This window comes from Perca flavescens, chromosome 3 (genome assembly GCF_004354835.1).
Source record: "Perca flavescens isolate YP-PL-M2 chromosome 3, PFLA_1.0, whole genome shotgun sequence".
NCBI lineage: Eukaryota > Metazoa > Chordata > Actinopteri > Perciformes > Percidae > Perca > Perca flavescens.
Genome location: NC_041333.1, coordinates 18,466,813 through 18,484,643, shown reverse-complemented (window position 1 = coordinate 18,484,643; position 17,831 = coordinate 18,466,813). Strand labels below are relative to the sequence as shown.

Sequence of the window (17,831 nt, the reverse complement as noted above, 5' to 3'; positions counted from 1 at the left end):
GTAATTCGAGTATAAACACACAACTACACGCAGAGACTCGCCTGCCAGGTCGAGCATACTGATGCATGCACCAGAGCGTGAACATTGAATTTCCTCCGTAGATCTGCAGTCACAAATGCTGACCTATAACTGTCCCAATAAATGTAAATCACAGAACTATGATGCAAAGTAATGAGGCAGAAAACTACACCACACAGGCTCAGCAGTACAGTATAAATTATACCTGACTTAAAGGCAGTAAGGAGACAATCCTTTAATAACAGGCCCCATTTTCAAGTCCATGGTATCCAAATTGCTGAAGTGTGCTTGAGCAGTTCTCTGAAACCAAGCCAAGCGCTTCGCTGTAGGCGGTGTTGAGTGTTGACCTCTGGCTTCTCCAAAGAGGGAAGCAAGCCAAATAAGTTCCCCTGCACAGGCAAAATTAACAAACGCTTCACTTCTCTTCTGGTTACACAGTTTCATCAAGCAATTAGAATAACAGCACATTAGACCATCACATCACAAATTTTTATAAAAAACGGTGATCTTTATTTAAACCCAAGCTACAATGTCACAGGATGTACAGTATAACATAGTAATAGGGTATTACTGGCATTGTTTAAAACTTTCAAATTTCATTTCTTACAGGGCTAAGGGGAAATAGTCTTTACCCGTTTGAAACTATGTTTATCAAATATTACCAATGTATTGTGTACTGAAAACTACAAACAAATGCACATATGCTTAGATGTATCAAACTACAAAAAAAGAAAATACTTAAAGACTGCATCTTCTTCAAGAAGCTGTGATAAAGGGAGGTAAGAGTGGGGAACAAATCAAAACGTGTAGAAAATAACAAAAAAGAAAAAAAGAAATAAAGAAAACATACAGGTTCCTAAAAGGTCCTAAGCCTTTAGATGAAAATTTCCAAAACATCACAGTTACATGTGTTCAATAGAAATATTACAAGGGCTGTTCTGGACTGGCTCCACATGATTCTGGCAGAGCCATCTACAAAATGTGTGGAGAGCAGGATTTCTGCTCTCAGGCATACATGTCCTCACGGTCTGCGTTATAGATCTCACCCTCCTGCAGGGAGGCAAAGTTTAGGAAGTGCGAGGGCCGGTGGACTTCATGGTAGAACTCCTTGGGGTTGGCCAGCTGCAGGTCGTACTTCATGTTGGGGTCATGACGAACACCTGGAGCAAGATGAACAAAATTGTTATTTGATAATCACCTATTCGGTCAATCCTATGACATGCATGACTTCAATATAACAGCCCTACCTTAAGCCATTTTTTACAACATTTAAATGAGATACTGTGTATTAGTCCGAGGAATTAAGTTATTGGCATAGTAAAATCAAACTGACACAGGGAAAGATATCGGAAATATCAATGTATGGCACCGATTTCTGTCACAAATTTAAACAAGCAGCAATATGGAGGATATGACAGAAGGCACACAGGTTCAAACTGTTTTAAAGCAGAATCATTTAGCTCAACTGATAAAAAGTAGAAAAGAAATCTCCATCATATAAAAGCAGAAAATAGAAGTTCCTTTATTCAAAATAAAAAACTATGGCTACTGACCCATGAAGTTGTAGTTCCAGGACACCTGGCCAGGCACCATGAAGAAGCCCAGGAAGCGATCAGAGAGCAGCATCTGCACTCTTTCATAGTGAGACGGCAGGTAGCCTTTAGGGTTGTTGCCCTTGTCGGTGTTCTGCCGACCCCACTCATAGCCACTGGGTGTCAGCTTGTAGGCTGTAAGCGTGCACGAGCCTGGGGTGAAGCTAAAAACAGAGGGAAAAATGAATTTAAGTACCATTCAACAACTATCACTTTAATATGCGGTTATAACTAACACATTAGTATAAAAAAATAAAATAAAAAAAAAAACACAAAAAAGGAGAACCAAGCTATTGTTTTTTAAATTTCCTGAAGCAAGAAATTCTTCCGTCATCTTGTTGACTATCTGACTATAGAAAAGCGTAATAGTACCAAAGACCAAAGACAGCAGGCCAAAAAAGCAGCGCACAGATGAAGGAGCAGAGGGTCCCGGTCCCACAAAGCATGATTAGTTCAATGAGCAGGATAACTGCAGTGAGTCGAGTATGGAACCTATGCATATCTGGACTATGGACTTCCAAATTGCACTTCGGTCATGCAACGCATACCTGCAAGTGATGATGATGGTCTTCTCTCCGTCCCACGAAGGGTTGTCAGCCATGACCTTTGCATGGGTGGTGACGTCCTGGGGGGACAGCTGGGGCGACTCATTAGGCTGGGTATGGATCCAGCCGAGGGGCTCCATTTCCTGTTTAAGGAAAGAAGTTAAAAATTGCTGGTACAACAAAAAACGCTATAAAGCAGCAAATACAACTAACAAGCATCCATCATAACATGTAAGAAAAGAATGTTTGTCTTACTTTAAGGTATTCATGACCAGGTAGCTGGTTGGGCAGGTGGACAGTCTGGTGTGTCCCCCACTGTGGTACCATGACGATACAACGGATCTCCTTCACCTGGGGGTTGTCTGGTGGACTGGTGCCATACAGGTAGCCTGCAATCTGGAACAACACAGTGCCCCCGTCAGTATATACAGATTATTATTCATTTATATTTTTTTACTTTGCACAGGGGTGATGAGGGACCCTCAGGTAGAGATGTCAAGGCATGCATCAATATAATCAAAGGAAACAGTTTGTCTATAAAGTGCAGTATTACGAACCCACTACATACCTGTGCTCGCAGATCTGAGATGCAGATAAACTTCTTGAGGACATTCTTGGGCAGGATGTAGGTGTAGCCCGTCTCCTTGATGTCGTCAGATGACACGTAGATGTGGTTGGTTCGGAGATGGAGGTTGGCAGCAGATATGGCCCTGACAGATGAGGAACAAGGACATTAAAGACAACTGAGATAGGCATGTTACATTTCTTTATGGATCATAAAGTCATTCCTAAGTGAAAAGAAATGCCTCAAAACAAAGCGTCTGCTTACCTGACTCTCCACTCTGTCTTAGAGGAGAAGGTCTGGGTCTCATAGTTGGAGGTGGTGGAGGTGATGATCTCGTCGCCGTGCTTGTTGACGGTTCGGGTCTGCGTGGCTGTGAGCTGCGACTGCTCTTTAGTCTGCTTCTCAATCTCAGCAATCTGCTGACGCTGCTGTGACGGAGCGGAGATCTCCATACCCAGGATGATGTCACGGATCTCAGACTGGGTCAGTGAGGCCACATTCACACTGGATGAAGACAAATGAAGCATTGATTACTAAATACAAGTCTAGCTAAATTCTGTTCTATTAAGTTACGAGGCAGAAAATTAGCAACGCATTGCATTTATTTCAGGCAAACTTTCAGTCCATTAATTAATACTTACTTGTTCTTTTTGCCATAATCTGCCAGAATGAGATCTTTGAGTTGCACTTCCACCTTGATCCACTCTTCGTCAGTGAGTGTGGGCCAGATGTGATGGGGCTCGGTGATAGTTGTCTTGTCAGGTTTCAGGATCACCTTGGCCCGGTCATTGTTGACATGGAGCGCTCTGAGGATCAGGATGAGTCGAGAGAAGGCCTAGAGATTGGGAGAGACCACCAAACAAACTATTTACACAGGGGATAAGTTGATGTCAGCAAAAACTAATGCAATCAGCTCATACAATACAGTGATATACATATAATACGAGCCATTTCATCCTGGTCTGAGGCTCTGGTGGGACAGAGTGAAACTCACTGTGTAAGACGAGATGGTCTTGAGCCAGTCGTCGTAGAGGTTGAACAGCACCATCTGAGGCTCTGTAGCCTTCAGGATCAGGTCTCCAAATTTCTCCACCTTCAGACAGGCCTGGAAGGGCAGCTGCAACTCCGACCCTTTGATCACAATGTTGGGGAAGTCAAGCAAGTGGACCTGCAGAGAGCACAATGGCATTAGATCTGGAAAATTGGGAGTATAGTATATCCAACTTTCAGCAATCACACTGGGATTATCCTCCAAGGCGTGTAATTATGTTATTATGTCATTGGCATGCAAGAGTCTCACCTCCAGAGGGTCCAGCATGCCCTTCCTGGTTACAATGATCTGTTTCGGCTGCTCCTCCACGGGGAGGGAGCGAATCAGGGCAGCCACTTCTTCAGCTGTCTTCCATTTGGCCAGCTACAGAGACAAAGCAAGAACAAAGTTATACATGCAGAAAGGAAAGTAGCAACTTCAGTGTTTGTGCCAAATATCTATGTAACCACTTCAAAAAGGGGGTAGGAAGGTCATTTGGGCTATATTTCCTATTTATCCACATTGTTTCTGTAGTACAAGAAATGAGTAAAACAATGTGACAAAGTCCTTTTTCCTTAACATACAATTAAAAAAATCACAGTAAGAGTTTCTACTAGGAAAACATTGCTAAACATAATAGAAATCGGAATAATTCTAAACAAAAAGCAGAGCTGGTGATAATAAAAGTGAGGAGTGGTGGAGCAGTAGCGTACCTGTCCCAGACGTTTCTGTCCAGCCCACACAGATGTGTGAATGATCTTGAGGAAGAGCTGACCAGTCCTGGGGTTGAAGATGAAAATAGCTCCATTGATGGGCTTTGTGGTCAAGTTACCCTCAAAGGTCTGTTGAGATAGATGGGGAACAAGGGTGACTAAATTTAAAAAGAGTTCTTTATATTCCTATGCAAAAGCAACATATTTAGGCTATTTACAACATTAAGAAGCAATCCAAATCAAACATTGTTGGGCCAAAACGACTCTTCATTAAATTGCTATCGGGGAGAAAGAAAGAGTCAGCCCTCACTTTGTGGATGGTGACTCGGTACACGTTGGTGTCATCTACAAACCAGATGATCTGGTTGGAGAAGAGTTCTCCATAGTTCTGCGAGGACAGGTAGGGCTCAGTGGGCTCAGAGGAGTACAGCTGCAGACCTTTGCGGATACGCTCCCTGAGCACGTACAGGGCAGGGTTGGCCTTCATAATCTTGGCCATGGCCTGCTGGATCAGAGGCTTGCTTCCAGGGAACCAGTTACCATAGGCACTATGAAGGAGATAAAAATGATAGAGTTGAATACTAACTTGACATTTTTTCCCTTTTCAGCAATATTTCCTCCCTTGATGCCTGGAGAAATGCACTTCAGGGAGGTCACAGTACGTCCACAAAACAGTTATTTACTATTGCAGACAGTTACGTTCATGTAAAACAAGTTAGGAAGCTAGTGTGAATAATTCCAAGGCTACTGAAGAATATACTTGTTGACGTGAACAAGTAGATGCCAAAATGCAGCCAATGTTGTCAAGCATTTGCTGAACAATTTTCTGGTTTATTTTTTTACACCTATAATATACTAGGGCTCATTTTAAAATCAGGAAGAAAACTATGCTTTGCCCTATCAACCACCAATCAATGTTACTTTGTTACCCGTACCCAAGACAACTAGGTTAGTTCATAAGATCACACAATTTAGCTAAATTAATTATATAGCACCCTATTTTTAAGTTTCCCTTTTATAATCAATCAGCTGATATTGTATCCATGTTTGTAACAATCCTAACCTGTGGAGGTTGTAAGCCAGGTCGATAGCAATGAGCACCCCCGTGGGGGAGGGGTAGATACTCATGTTGTCGGTGGTGTAGTCCAGGAACTTGGCCCTGGCGTAGCGCTCAATGTCATGCGAGTCATAGTCACCCCAGCGTAGCTGGATGTCGATCCAGTACTTCTGTGTGGTGGTGCTGTCCATCACGTCCCTGTAGGAAGAGGTGCACATTTTAATTCATAGAAGATTACATTTAAAAGGACCACTTTAAAACACTTCCATGATGAGTTTACAAAGCAACTGGTGTAATTTGAATATATTCAGTGACATTTTGAAAATGAAAATATACTGAGTCATGTAGATTATAACTTCAAAAGTTATACTTTGAGTCAGCAAGCAGAGACGGTCGAGAGACGTTCCACTTGTATGATGCAAAGAGGAGGATGTCTGCACAAGATGAGTTCATCTTGTAGGACTTCCTGGGGTGAATGGTCTCCTTCTGCACCGTCTCAATCTCAAGAGCATCCAGCTCCTGATCGAACACCTGAACACAAAAACAGAAAAAAAAGTTATTGTGGAAAGATCAATCACTAATAAAGCAATTAAAAAGTCATTTTCCCAAAAAATTTCAGTGTGCTACATTTTTGTTGTTATGCCGAGTGAAAAGCTAGTCCCTATCAAAAAGAAATCAAACCTTACCTGACAGAGATCCATGACAATGCTCTCATGAATCTTTTGCCACAAGTGAGCCCTAAAGATCTGAATGAGGGAGATCTTCAGCGTGGGGATCTTGCCATGCATAAAGATTCCCGTCAGGTCGAGTTGTACCTGGAAACCCACGTACACCTAAAGACAGTACAGAAAATTTAGGCAAAGACAGACATTTAGACCGTTCTTTATAGGGGATTTTTTTTCCTACAGGAACATAAAAACACATTTACAAATGTTGGTTGTACTAACGTTGGCTCTGTTGATGGTGGGTGACCACCAAAGTGTGAAGCGACGGTTGGGGATTTGGTTCAGACCAGACCTCTGGGCATTGGTCAGCTTTTTCCATTTCATGGACTCCTCAAAGCCACTCGCCTTTTCCCTAAAGTCCAAAAAACATTTCCAAGTTAGTTAACATTTGGGGAGGAAAATAGAAAACATACAGCTAGTGTAACAGCACATTCTTTTGAGAGTTGTTTGAGCCCAAAAATGATTAAACTCTTATTTCTCTCATCTTCTTGCAGTATAAGCATTCTTAGTATCAAAGTGCTCTCACCAGAAGAGACCCTCCCAGGTGGGAAAGTAAGTGCCTTTGAAGAGTGTGTGTTCCAGGATGCCCTCCACACCTCCCAGAGCCTGGATCATGTCTGTGCGGTAGTTGTTCAAGTTCCACAGTTTGCCATCGTGCCTCTGGTGGGTCCACCAGAATGGATTCTGCTTCAGCACCTGCACTCGGGCAAAACAGAGACAGTAAAAATCTGTATGTTTACATGCAAATTGTAAGGATTTTTGGTACATTCATTTTAGACTTAAAACTCAAAATGACATTTTTGCCCTTCAACCTATCAGTAGTGTCGACCTCATACCTGGTACTGTTTGAAATCGGTCCTGACTCTCCAGCCTTTGTCATAAGCCAGTGTGTGTCTGTCCTTCTGGAAAAGTGTGTTGATACGAGGAATTCCTCGGTCCCATGAGTCCTCCAAATCTTCCAGGGTCAGACGCCTAAAACACAGAAAACACAGTGCTATTTGCCTTGCTAGTTTCAGCTCACATTTAAAAAAAAATAAATAAACCGCATCAGCATAGAACAGCAGACTGTCGGTCTCCAATAATTTTAAAATTGACAAGCTAACAGGATTAAGACAATACCTGTTCTGGGCAATGGCCTCTTGTCTTTTGAGGGCATACTCAGCCCAAACCCTCTGGGAGTCAATGAACTCGCTCTCCCACGGCTGAATGTAACGATACAGGTTAGGAATCAGCTGGTCTTCTTCATGGCTCATTCCAGACCTGAAGTGGGTGATACCCACATCTGTCTGCTTGGACCACCTGGAGGAGGAGGAGAAGGATTAAAGCACAGCTTGCTAAATTAATTTACTGACATGAGATCCAGACAACAGCAGCCTGCATGCTGACTTACCGCAGGTCTGACTGTGGAATAAGCACGTGGCCCATAGACAGCATGCCAAGGCCGCCCAACTCTTTGGGAGTGTAGAAGACAACAGGAGGGAAACGGCTAGGCATTTTGGAGTTCAGGCCGATCTTGATACGCGTCTGGATCTTGTTCTCACACTTCACCAGCAGGTCCAGGAGCTCCTGGGTGTTGACCACAGCCTCACGGAAGTATGTCATTAGACCGATCAAAGCCGTGTTCCATTTGTTCACAATCTGGAGGTAAAGACGGGTTTTACTGAAATATTCTAAAATTATAGGAAATATGACTTTACATATTAACATTATATGCTAACACTTTTTTTTTTTAGGGGAAGGTGGTCTGCTGACCTTTGTGAATGTGGTGGATCCAGAGGCCATCAGGATCTGGCGCACTCTGTTGTGGAAGCGCTGCATCGATTCATCATCCACACGCAAGAAACACTGGGCTGTCCTCTCTTTGGTTACCTACACATGCAAATACAATACAAGAACTTAAAAATTGGAATGTGAGCATGACCACTTTAAGACAGATAGTTATGCTGTCAAACTTGTAAGATGCAAGTATCAGTACTTTAATGAGATATTTGTATCAAAAATGTGTTGTCTCAAACTGTCCAAAGCAAAGTCATTAGCGTTACAGACGCTTTTCCAGGCATCAATTTCTCACCTCGTTCTGCAGGTTCCACACACCATCTTTGTGGGTAAACTCCTCATAGCTGGTGCGGCACTTTGGCAAGATGCGGCACTCAAAGCCACACATGTTGAAGAGCAGGTTGGGGTTGTCTTTGCTGTAGACCGAAACAAAGCTGTTCTCCCACTGGACAGTGGTCACTGATCTGGGCAGGCGGTTCTTGATGTCCCAGAACACAGCACGTCCACTGGGAAAAATAGGGAGAAAAAAAAAAAAATATATAAAGTCATGCTATGTCTTCAAATCTGGTAAAATAAGTATATGACCAACATAGAATACAATTTAGTAATACAATAAACTACTAGTTTAACAGTCAAAAATCACAAGGTGGAACTTACAGGTTGACATCGTGCTTCATCAGTCTCATGCGGGCATCACGTGGCCAACACTTCTTGTTGTTATAACCCACAATGTTTTCATTGTTGGGGTCTGGGTGCTCCGTCAGGTACCTCTGAATCAGATCTCTGGCCTCGTCAGCAGAGAACCTAGTGGACCCATGAAAAAGCCACATGAGTTTAATTGAACAAAAACCTTTTTTCTCCATTCAATCTGTACTGCAAAGGTAGAAGCTATTAACTGCCTTTTCCCCCCCCCTTTAAATCTTGTTTGCAGTTTGTAAAACTTGTGCTGTACATTTTCCAAAAAGCATTTCCAAAAGCCATATATGTTAAGATCAATTTTGGTGATTCAATGCTACCTGAAAAAGATGTGGATGCGGTCGATGTAGCGGCAGTACAGACGAATTGGGTGGGCGCTCTCCGTGGGGGTGTCTTGGAAACTGAGGAAGTCATTGGGCATCTGAGGTGGGCCGGCCATCTCACTGGCACGGTGCAGGCCCAGCACCAGCAGGTCCATCACCAGACCGTAGTACTGTACAATGAATGAGGCAAACTGGAGCCCCCTGATGATGCCGTAGGAGTTGGTGTGGTTCATATCCTAGATAGACAAGAGAAAATGAGGAAAACATTTAGATGAAATACCAGTAAAAACTTATCTGCATCTGTAGGTTCTTATAAAGAGAGAGAGATCCTTATGAGAGTTTTAATGAATTATATATTAAGATCATACAGAAATAAAATGAGTGTTTACCTTGTAGTTGATGACCACATTGTTCTTGGCGGTCATGTAATCAGCGATGTTGTGGTCCACAATAAGACGCAGCAGCCTGTTGAGCAGCGTCAGATCAATCTTCTCATACATCTTCTCGTAGCGGGACTCGAGCATCACGTTGCACTCTCCCTCCGCCGTCTCCCACACGTCCTGCAAGTTGTTGATGCCTGAAGAGAATTTACAGAGAGCCTTCAGATAATGTTTGACTTTTGGTCCTGCTAACATAACTGGAGTAATCAGATGGGATGCATGTTATAAACACCAGTTTAATTCCACCTAAATGCATGTTGAGGTATTAAAACAATATGATCAGATTTTAATACAGTTAACCCTTTATTACTGGTTCTGACCTTGGCACCACTTGTAGACCAGCAGTGGTGGTGGTTCAGTGTCAGCAGGTTTGATCCAGGGTGGGAAGAGGCGTCTCTTGTCCGCCTCGTACCACAGGTACTGGTCAAGGTAGGCATCCGTGATCTTCTCCAGGGGCTCTACATCATACACGGGCACCAGATGACTGTACAGGTCCATGAACTCGATACCCACCTGCAACGGAAATGGTATTTCTGAGACTGACAGGAATCAAATATGATGGGTAAGACTCTGTTTACAATAGCAACATTACATTCAAGGCTTTGACAGTCAGCTTATAGCCAACATTCCCTGCACTGGTTTACAATAAATATTCAGGTCACTTTTTCCTGCAAATAATCTAATCTTCATCCATGGATAAGAAATACTGTGCAACATTTTCCCCCTATAACTTATGCGTACACCTGTGCCGTTTGTGAATTGACCTGTGGAATATATAAAAGAAATGCATTTTGAACCTATGCTTTGTCCTTAAAATACTGCATGTTTGACAGCAGAAACTTCACTATTAACTTAAAGTATCTGCATGTCTTGGTCCTGACCTCTTTGAAGGCTCTCTGGGTGAGCAGGTGACGTTTGATCCTGGACAAGGCCTCGTGAGGATTGTCGTAAGCCTGCTCAATCAGCCCCAGCTCCTCCCTCTGACTCTGGTTCAGACGTGACTTCACACTAGGGGACAAAGAGACAAACTAATTATGTAAAAAACAATATTCGGGCAGGATGGGTTTCCTGGTATGAATAAACATTTGCTAATAAAGTTGTTCATGTTGAAAATGTGTTTACCTGTACGCCTCCTTGAGCCTCTCCAAGGCCAGGATGAGCAGCTTGGTGTCATGTTTGTAGGACAGTGGAGGGAAAGGGATGGGCGAGAAGCGCCGACTCTCCAGCCAGTGAACAGTGGTGGTGTAGATGGCTACCGCCTCTTCAGCTGTGATGTAGGGTCCATCCTGTAGGGAGAACATATTCACTTCATTAAAAACATGGCAAAATGTGAAGAACCTGAGCTTTAGTAGCTTGTATGAGGAGATGCAATGGCACTACTTTTTATTTTGAGTGTTTAATGTTCACGTTAATACGTTTTTATTAGCAAATATAGAGTGATTAGAACAGCTTAATGTACAGGCAGTACAAATAAAATGGTGAGGAGCAAACCGCAGCTGTGAGCCATAACCGTGAGTTATAATTGAAAGAGCCGCCATTTATTTTAATATTCCTCCAGTTGTTACGCACAGGCAAGCATCCCAATGCAAGTGTTCCTTGTGAGAGGACTTCATTAAAAATAACTTTGAATCAGTTCTGAGAGCATTATATTTCTGAGTTTGACTATCAGCAAAATTTACTTGGTTGTTATTAGACATATGTGGGCAATGTCTTTAAGGTCACTAATCAAAGAGCACTGAAATATAACAAATTAATGCAACAGTTAAATTTAAATATTGACAGTGCAAAAAATAAATACAACTTTTAAAATTCTATGGAAAAGCCGTTTCAATATTTCTTTTTTCCTATGTTACCTTCAGGTAGTTGTGCTGTCTCTCCTGCTCAGCTTTCAGGTACAGACGGGTCAGTCTCCCCAGGTTCTTCTTGCACACCGTCTTGTCCACAGTGGCTCCACGGCGGATTCGCTCACGGTTGTAGTGGGCAGTGTTGGTCCACCAGTCAGCTTTAGCCTTCACGTAGCGCAGGATCATGTTCTCAATGGGAGTGGGCAGGCCTGGCACCTGTAATTATGGGAAGAAATGAACAATCAATATTCCGTTCATTCTTGCACAACTTAAAGTGGCACAAATGTTTTAAACCACTCTTGCAACCATGTTTTTTTTTTTTTTTTTTTATCTTCTCATTGTCAACTTGTGTTATAATAAAGGAAAGGTTTCCTGTATGGGTCTAAAAATAAGGCAAATATTTCTAAAGGACAACAAATGCATATGCCAAGACTTCAGGATAAGTTTTCCACAGTGCATACATTATCTGAATAACCAAGTGTAAAACAAATACAACTTGAAGTGCTGAAAGCTTAAGCAGTCCATAAAACATTACACTTGAATCCCTTGAACTGACTCAAGTATTTTAGGCAATTGACATTTTACTTTACACGTGTGATTAATCCTAGTCCCTTTAAACAACAAACCATCCCGTCTCCCTTATGGTACTCCGCCACAGTGGAAGTGATCTCTGTAATGCACTGACCTTCCAGGGGATGTTGGCCTTCCAGCACCTCCAGGACTCACTGAGGTGCTGCAGAATGGTTCTGGCCTTGTTCTGTTTGATGCCCTCGGGCATCATGTCCAAGATGTCATGCATCACAGCAGCACGCAGCTCCAGGTCAAAGTGAGACTCCACACGCTGTTTGGTCACTGTCTTGGCTACACCCTTGGAGTGACGTCCTGTTGGGGCAATCGAAAACAATTGCTGGTTTGTTAGTTCCTGCAGATGCAAACCTCTGTGCATCATACCATTTTGTTTTGAAATAGTAGTCATGAGATAAACCTAGGAAAGTGTAAATGCATACCTTCAAACTGCCTGGCCAGCAGATTCCCCAGCCACCTCTCCAACAGCGGAGTGATCCCCCTCATGAAGAACAGCCACACTCTCCAGCCGGGAGCCCAGAAGCCACAACCTGGACCCTTGCCCACAGGACCCTGATAAAAGAAAATACACAGAAATTCATAATGAATTGAAACTTCATGTGGCAAGCCAAAGGCAGGTTGTGTAGTAGTAGGGAAGTTCCTTCTGTGGACACCAAACATGATAGCTCCAATACACAAATTGGAAGATCAAATACAGAGGGTTTACTTACAGTGTTGAACCGGTAGTAGATGAGATGCTTCAGATCTTTGCACATCCGGATTTGTCTCATCAACTTGTACTTGTAGCGGTACATGCCTGTCAGCTGACCCACATGGGCGAAGATATACTGCAGCCCATCAGACAACTACAATACATTGGCAAAATTCTAGGATTAGTTAAGTGTGAAATTACTGTAAAATAATCTTAAAAACCATTTCCAACTAATGTTAAAACATCACCACCACTGAACCCAATAAAAAAAACAAAACAAAAAAAACAGATCGTACTTCTTTTTATTTAGTTTTTTTAAACAGCAGAGGACAATTTTTAAAGAAGCGGAACCTTCCTCAAAAGCATTTCATGTCCTAACAGAACACCCTTGTCTTTTACATGGCAAGTTAAGCAGTGTTAGCACCCTTGCCCTGAAGAATAGCCCTTCCCTTTTACTGCATCAGACAACAGTCTGTAAGGTTGATCAAATTTCTCTTCCAAAAGAAAAAAGTGAAGAATGCAGGTAAGTGTAGATCAGATACAGATGGGATGTGCAAAATGTGTTGCTGAACTAACCTGGAAGGCATCAACATTTCCCAGTCTGTACTGCACGTGGCTGTCCACCACCAGCTTGCTGAGACGCAGCACCTCTCTGCACAAGTGAAAGGCATTACCGAATCGGGACTTCTTTCTTTCCTGGGGGACAGAATCAAGAACACAACTGTAGGTCAACACTGGAGCACCTGCAGAAAATGTGGATTAACTAAATTTGGAGATTCAGATTTTTACGCATTTGTGTGCATAAGGCCTCAAAAAAAAAAAAAAAAAAAAAAAAAAAACGTTCAGAGCAAAATTTAACCTACATTTTATTTTTCATTTAGGCACGATAGAATGTCAACAACAGGTGGATCTGCCCTGGAGATTGTACCTTTGTAGTCAGTGTCTTGACAGGCTTCAGGTTGAAGTTGTAGTCGAGATGCAGGTAGTTGAGGTTCTTACGGTGGATAAGCAGATTGAGCATGTTGTAGCCCTGTCGGCAAACCTGCAGACCAACCTCAACCCAGTCCAGCTTGGTGGACTGAAAGAACTTTGTGGCCTTGAAGGAGCGGAACAAATACCTGAGAGACAACAGATGGAATATCTTAACCAAAAAAAAAAAACTCATTGATGTGCAAAAAATCTGCTTCAATTAGAAAGACAGGTTAACAGGAAACCAAAACAAAGTGTTCAATGATGCTCACCTCTTCTTCTGGGCCTTGGGTGGTCTGTGTTTGAGAGCATTAAGCACATAGTACTTGAGCAATTTCTGGTAGGATACACGCACTTTCACTGGCTGTCCTGCAGGGCAGTGCTCACGGTACCTGTAGAATAAATGAACACCTACCATTTAGAATTTCTCAAAAATTAACATTTTACATCTAAATGAGATACACAAAATAACCTTTTCCACAAAGCCGACCCATTTGTTTGCAATCAATAAATTAGGACACATTTAGTCTCATTCCATCATGTTGGTAATTTGCTCACCAGTTCTTGATCAGGGGGATATCAATGGCACGCCTTGTGCGGCCAGATCTGAGGTTGAAGGGTCTGGGTGCCCACAGCAGAGCAATGCCATTAGCTGTGTTGTCTGTATAGAGTGGGGTGTCCTTGAGGAAGGGCTCCACATATTCAGGAAGCTCAAACTCCTCATCGTCATCAGGCAGAGGCTCCTGACTCTGTGGGAGGAGCAAATGTCAATAAGAATTTAAAAAAGGTAAGTTAAAGAATATTCAATTGTAAACAGAACCACTGGATGTAGAGAAAAGGGATCTCAATCATTTGCATTTTTGAATTCTGTTTTAACTTTAACTAATTAGAAGCAATGTCTGAATGATGAAGGGCCAACTGCTACTGCAGCCAGAAATAAAAGTCAACATTCATTTCAATATTCCTCCAGTTCTTACGCACAGGCAAGCAGACCAATGCAAGTGCGCCTTTGTAAGAGGACTTAGTTCAAGACTTCACATGTGATTTTTTTTTGTGAGGGAATTACATTTATCTTTTCACAGCTACCACAATCATCCACACTAACCTTGACAGAATGTCTGTGTGAAATTGGGTTGATCAGCGGATCAAAGTAGAACGCTGGGAGATCTGGATCCTCTGTCTTGATAAACACCACGTTGGGTGTATGATACCTGCAGGGATAGAGTCATAAGTATCTACTAATTTCTTACAGCCAATGTGAAAAATATTTGAGCAAATTTAGTCATTGGATGATTGACTAAATTTTTATTTGAATTACTTTTTAATAAACTACAACTTCAAGAAATAATTTTTACCAGGTTAGGTGGACGTGGTGCGGCAAGTTGTTGTACAGGTAGGGGAAGGCGATTTTGTACTCTGTCCTGATAGGCTGTCGGATGATGATCTTGTTGATGTCATTGAACTCATTCCAGTCTTCATCCCTGCAGAAGACACAGATAAGAATCACCTAAGGAAAAATCTAGCATCTATTCTTACTTTTGTTTGGGGTAAAACGGGATTAACATTCAAACAGTTACAAGAAACATGCAAATTCTGAAAGCAAAATTAAGAAAAAAGTTCTGACAAATGAGTTTACATTTATAAGCATGCAAGTGGTAGTCATGCCAAGTAACCCTTACAATCCAATAAAATAAAAAAGTAACAGTGTAAAGCATGCAGGTCTGTCATTATTAAAAGGAGGGTGGTCCTTACTGGAGGTTGATGTCCCTGACCAGTGGCTCAAACTTCGGTCCTCCAGGGATGGCCATATTCAAGGCCTTGGACGTAAAGAAGGCCTTGAGGTCAAACAGATAAAAGTAATTGAAATCCACCAGGTCCGTGAGCAGCTGATTGGCCAGGCGGTACAGTGTGGACATCATGGGCAGTGTGAACTGCCATCGACGGTAGGTGGTGCCATTCACAAACCTGAAGAAGAAACAAATTAATTATTGTTTGATTCTGCTAGCTACACATCAGCTGAATATATAAAAAAAACTTTAAATGTTTGTCTTTAAAGAGTGATGTGAAGACTTACTTGGCAGAGTCTTTGAGGGGTTGGTGCTCATATAACCACTCCGCAACTGAGGAGTCCTCCTCAGAGTCCAGCTCCATCTGGATGGCCTCCAGTGGTTCCACATCAAGTATGTTGTCAGCGTAGTCCAGTGGCGGCTCCTCATCATCAAATGGTGGAAAACGCATCCTCTTGAAGTGCCGACGATCACGCTTCTCACGCCGCATCATGATCCACATGGTGCTAGGAGGAGGATAAGCAATACCAAGGATTATAAATATTTTAGAAATTAAAATAAGTATAATGCACTTGATGTGCATTTCTCATACGTGTAAGTGCCATGTACTACAAACAGCATCACCCAACATCACACTCTCACTCTCTTACCCCCACTGGGCGATGTAGACCGGCTCTATGACCCAGGGGATTTCATTCACAAAGGAAATAGCTCCGGTGATGTGGTAGAGGACAGGCACGTCTCTGATCTGTTCCCAGGGCATAGGCATGTTTTCAAGCAGCTTCAGTACTGCATGGGGCATGTACTTGAGGGCACTGTTCTCAAAAACAAAAGATTTTTTTTTTTTTTTAAACCAGGGAATTGTGCACAAAGACATTCAGTTTTAAGCATACATGTGCATTACAGTATACTTAAAGTATATCTGAAGATGTTAGTCAGCGAAAAAAAAAAAAAAAAAAAATGCACCAACTTCCATTTTTAATTCTAAATTGACAAGTTTACTACAGTAGGATTCATTCTTACCCAAGGTACACCCTCTTGTCATGGCGAAACTTTCTATTGGTCATGTCTCCATGGTCCCTGATGATCTTGCGTACATGTTCAGGTGGCATGTCTTCCTTCTGAGCATCCACAAAGCCAAACTTTCTCTTTTCTGAATAGCGCTTCGCCTGTAAGTGCTGCCATTTTCTTGCTGTAGAGTTGGAGGACATTTAAAACAAAATGACAAAATTAAATCACGTTTACTTGGGATATCACATTGTAGTTTTAAAATCACACCAGGAATGTGCTGCATTGAGTGAAAGCCAACATACCTTTCTCTTGCAGTTTTTCCTCAGACATGTAGTCTGGGACGGGCACAGGAGGGGGTACACCTGGTGGCATCCCTGCAGGGACCCCTCTATAGGGGAAGGTAGCTGCCATGGCGCCTCCCTACTGAAAACAAACACCAAACAATAATTTCAATAAAAACTACCCTAAATGTGTTGCCTGCGTTTAGTTTATTGGCTCTATGCTATCAAAGAGGTTAAAAGCTAAAACAGAAGAAACATCGCATCTACATTATTACACCTAAAAGCTAAATTGCTGGGTAACTCACCGAGTTCAATGGAGAATAAATCACGTTATATGCATACTATACAAACAATGCAATTTGAGAAATCAGTACAAATTACATTGAAATTATTCTTGTTGGTTCAACATAAACTGGTACTCGTCTCTTGGCACTTAAATATACTTAAAAATAAAACTATTATAATTTTTTAACTTGGCTAACTAACGTTAATGCTAACATTAACGTTACCAACATGGCTTCCCATACGGCACGAACTGTAACGTTAACGTTATTAAAAACTTGAAGAACAGCAGACTTGATTAATTACCCGTTCAGTAAACTTTACAGTACTTTACAAATTGCACTTAATGTATTGCTTTAGTTTGCAAAATATAAAAGTCGACGTTTGCATTCCATTTGTTGATTAGGCCAAGCGTGGATAAAGCGGTAAGCTAGCACACTGCTAAACTAGCATAGCAGCAGCTAACGACTGAATGTTGAGTAAAAAAAACGAAATTGCTTACAACACCACACACCTCGCTACCTTTACTCCCCGTGTAAGTTCTTAACGTTGAAGACCGCCGTGTTCCACAAACAAGCTGCTACCACAACATTTCTCTTTCAAAGTTATATTGTCCTTTTTCCGATTCACTGTTGTGTTGATTTGTCTTCACAAAACTGCATCACGCACGACGGCGGCCACACGATGAACGCAGTTCAATGGAAATCACAGACAACAAGTACGCCGGATATAAGTATGTTTTTACGCTAAACAGTTAGGGCTTTACGTCGGAAAAAATACGCAAACGTTGGACAAGCGCAATTTTGCAAGTACCCGGATGATTACGTTTCCGGCGCAATACTGCCCCCTTCAGCTTTGGGGTGTAGCCTACAGGGTTTACGTCCATGGTTTCAACCTCTTT

General features: G+C 42.2%; 1 protein-coding gene across 2 annotated transcripts; it reads right to left on the bottom strand.

Moving 5' to 3' along the window:
• Positions 1-730: 730 nt before the first annotated feature.
• Positions 731-17,658, bottom strand: prpf8 (pre-mRNA processing factor 8). 2 transcript variants are annotated; one of them, XM_028572962.1, is made up of 43 exons: positions 17,445-17,658; positions 16,670-16,790; positions 16,380-16,548; positions 16,007-16,171; positions 15,644-15,862; positions 15,322-15,534; positions 14,925-15,050; positions 14,675-14,780; positions 14,128-14,318; positions 13,842-13,961; positions 13,529-13,718; positions 13,177-13,296; positions 12,620-12,754; positions 12,332-12,461; positions 12,010-12,206; positions 11,334-11,540; positions 10,603-10,766; positions 10,362-10,488; positions 9,801-9,993; positions 9,430-9,617; positions 9,038-9,276; positions 8,679-8,825; positions 8,317-8,527; positions 7,998-8,114; positions 7,636-7,883; positions 7,365-7,544; positions 7,082-7,217; positions 6,772-6,941; positions 6,468-6,597; positions 6,207-6,353; positions 5,891-6,051; positions 5,527-5,718; positions 4,774-5,011; positions 4,464-4,592; positions 4,021-4,134; positions 3,715-3,888; positions 3,362-3,555; positions 2,985-3,224; positions 2,724-2,865; positions 2,411-2,551; positions 2,159-2,298; positions 1,572-1,774; positions 731-1,178 (listed from the first exon to the last, which is right to left on the bottom strand). In XM_028572962.1, exons 2-43 carry the CDS (start codon positions 16,776-16,778, stop codon positions 1,024-1,026), a joined length of 7,017 nt encoding a protein of 2,338 aa, XP_028428763.1. In that variant the 5' UTR covers positions 16,779-16,790; positions 17,445-17,658; the 3' UTR covers positions 731-1,023. The 2 variants fall into 2 exon arrangements, with proteins under 2 accessions (XP_028428763.1, XP_028428764.1); XM_028572963.1 differs by having other exon boundaries at positions 16,670-16,787.
• Between the last annotated feature and the right edge of the window lie 173 nt (positions 17,659-17,831).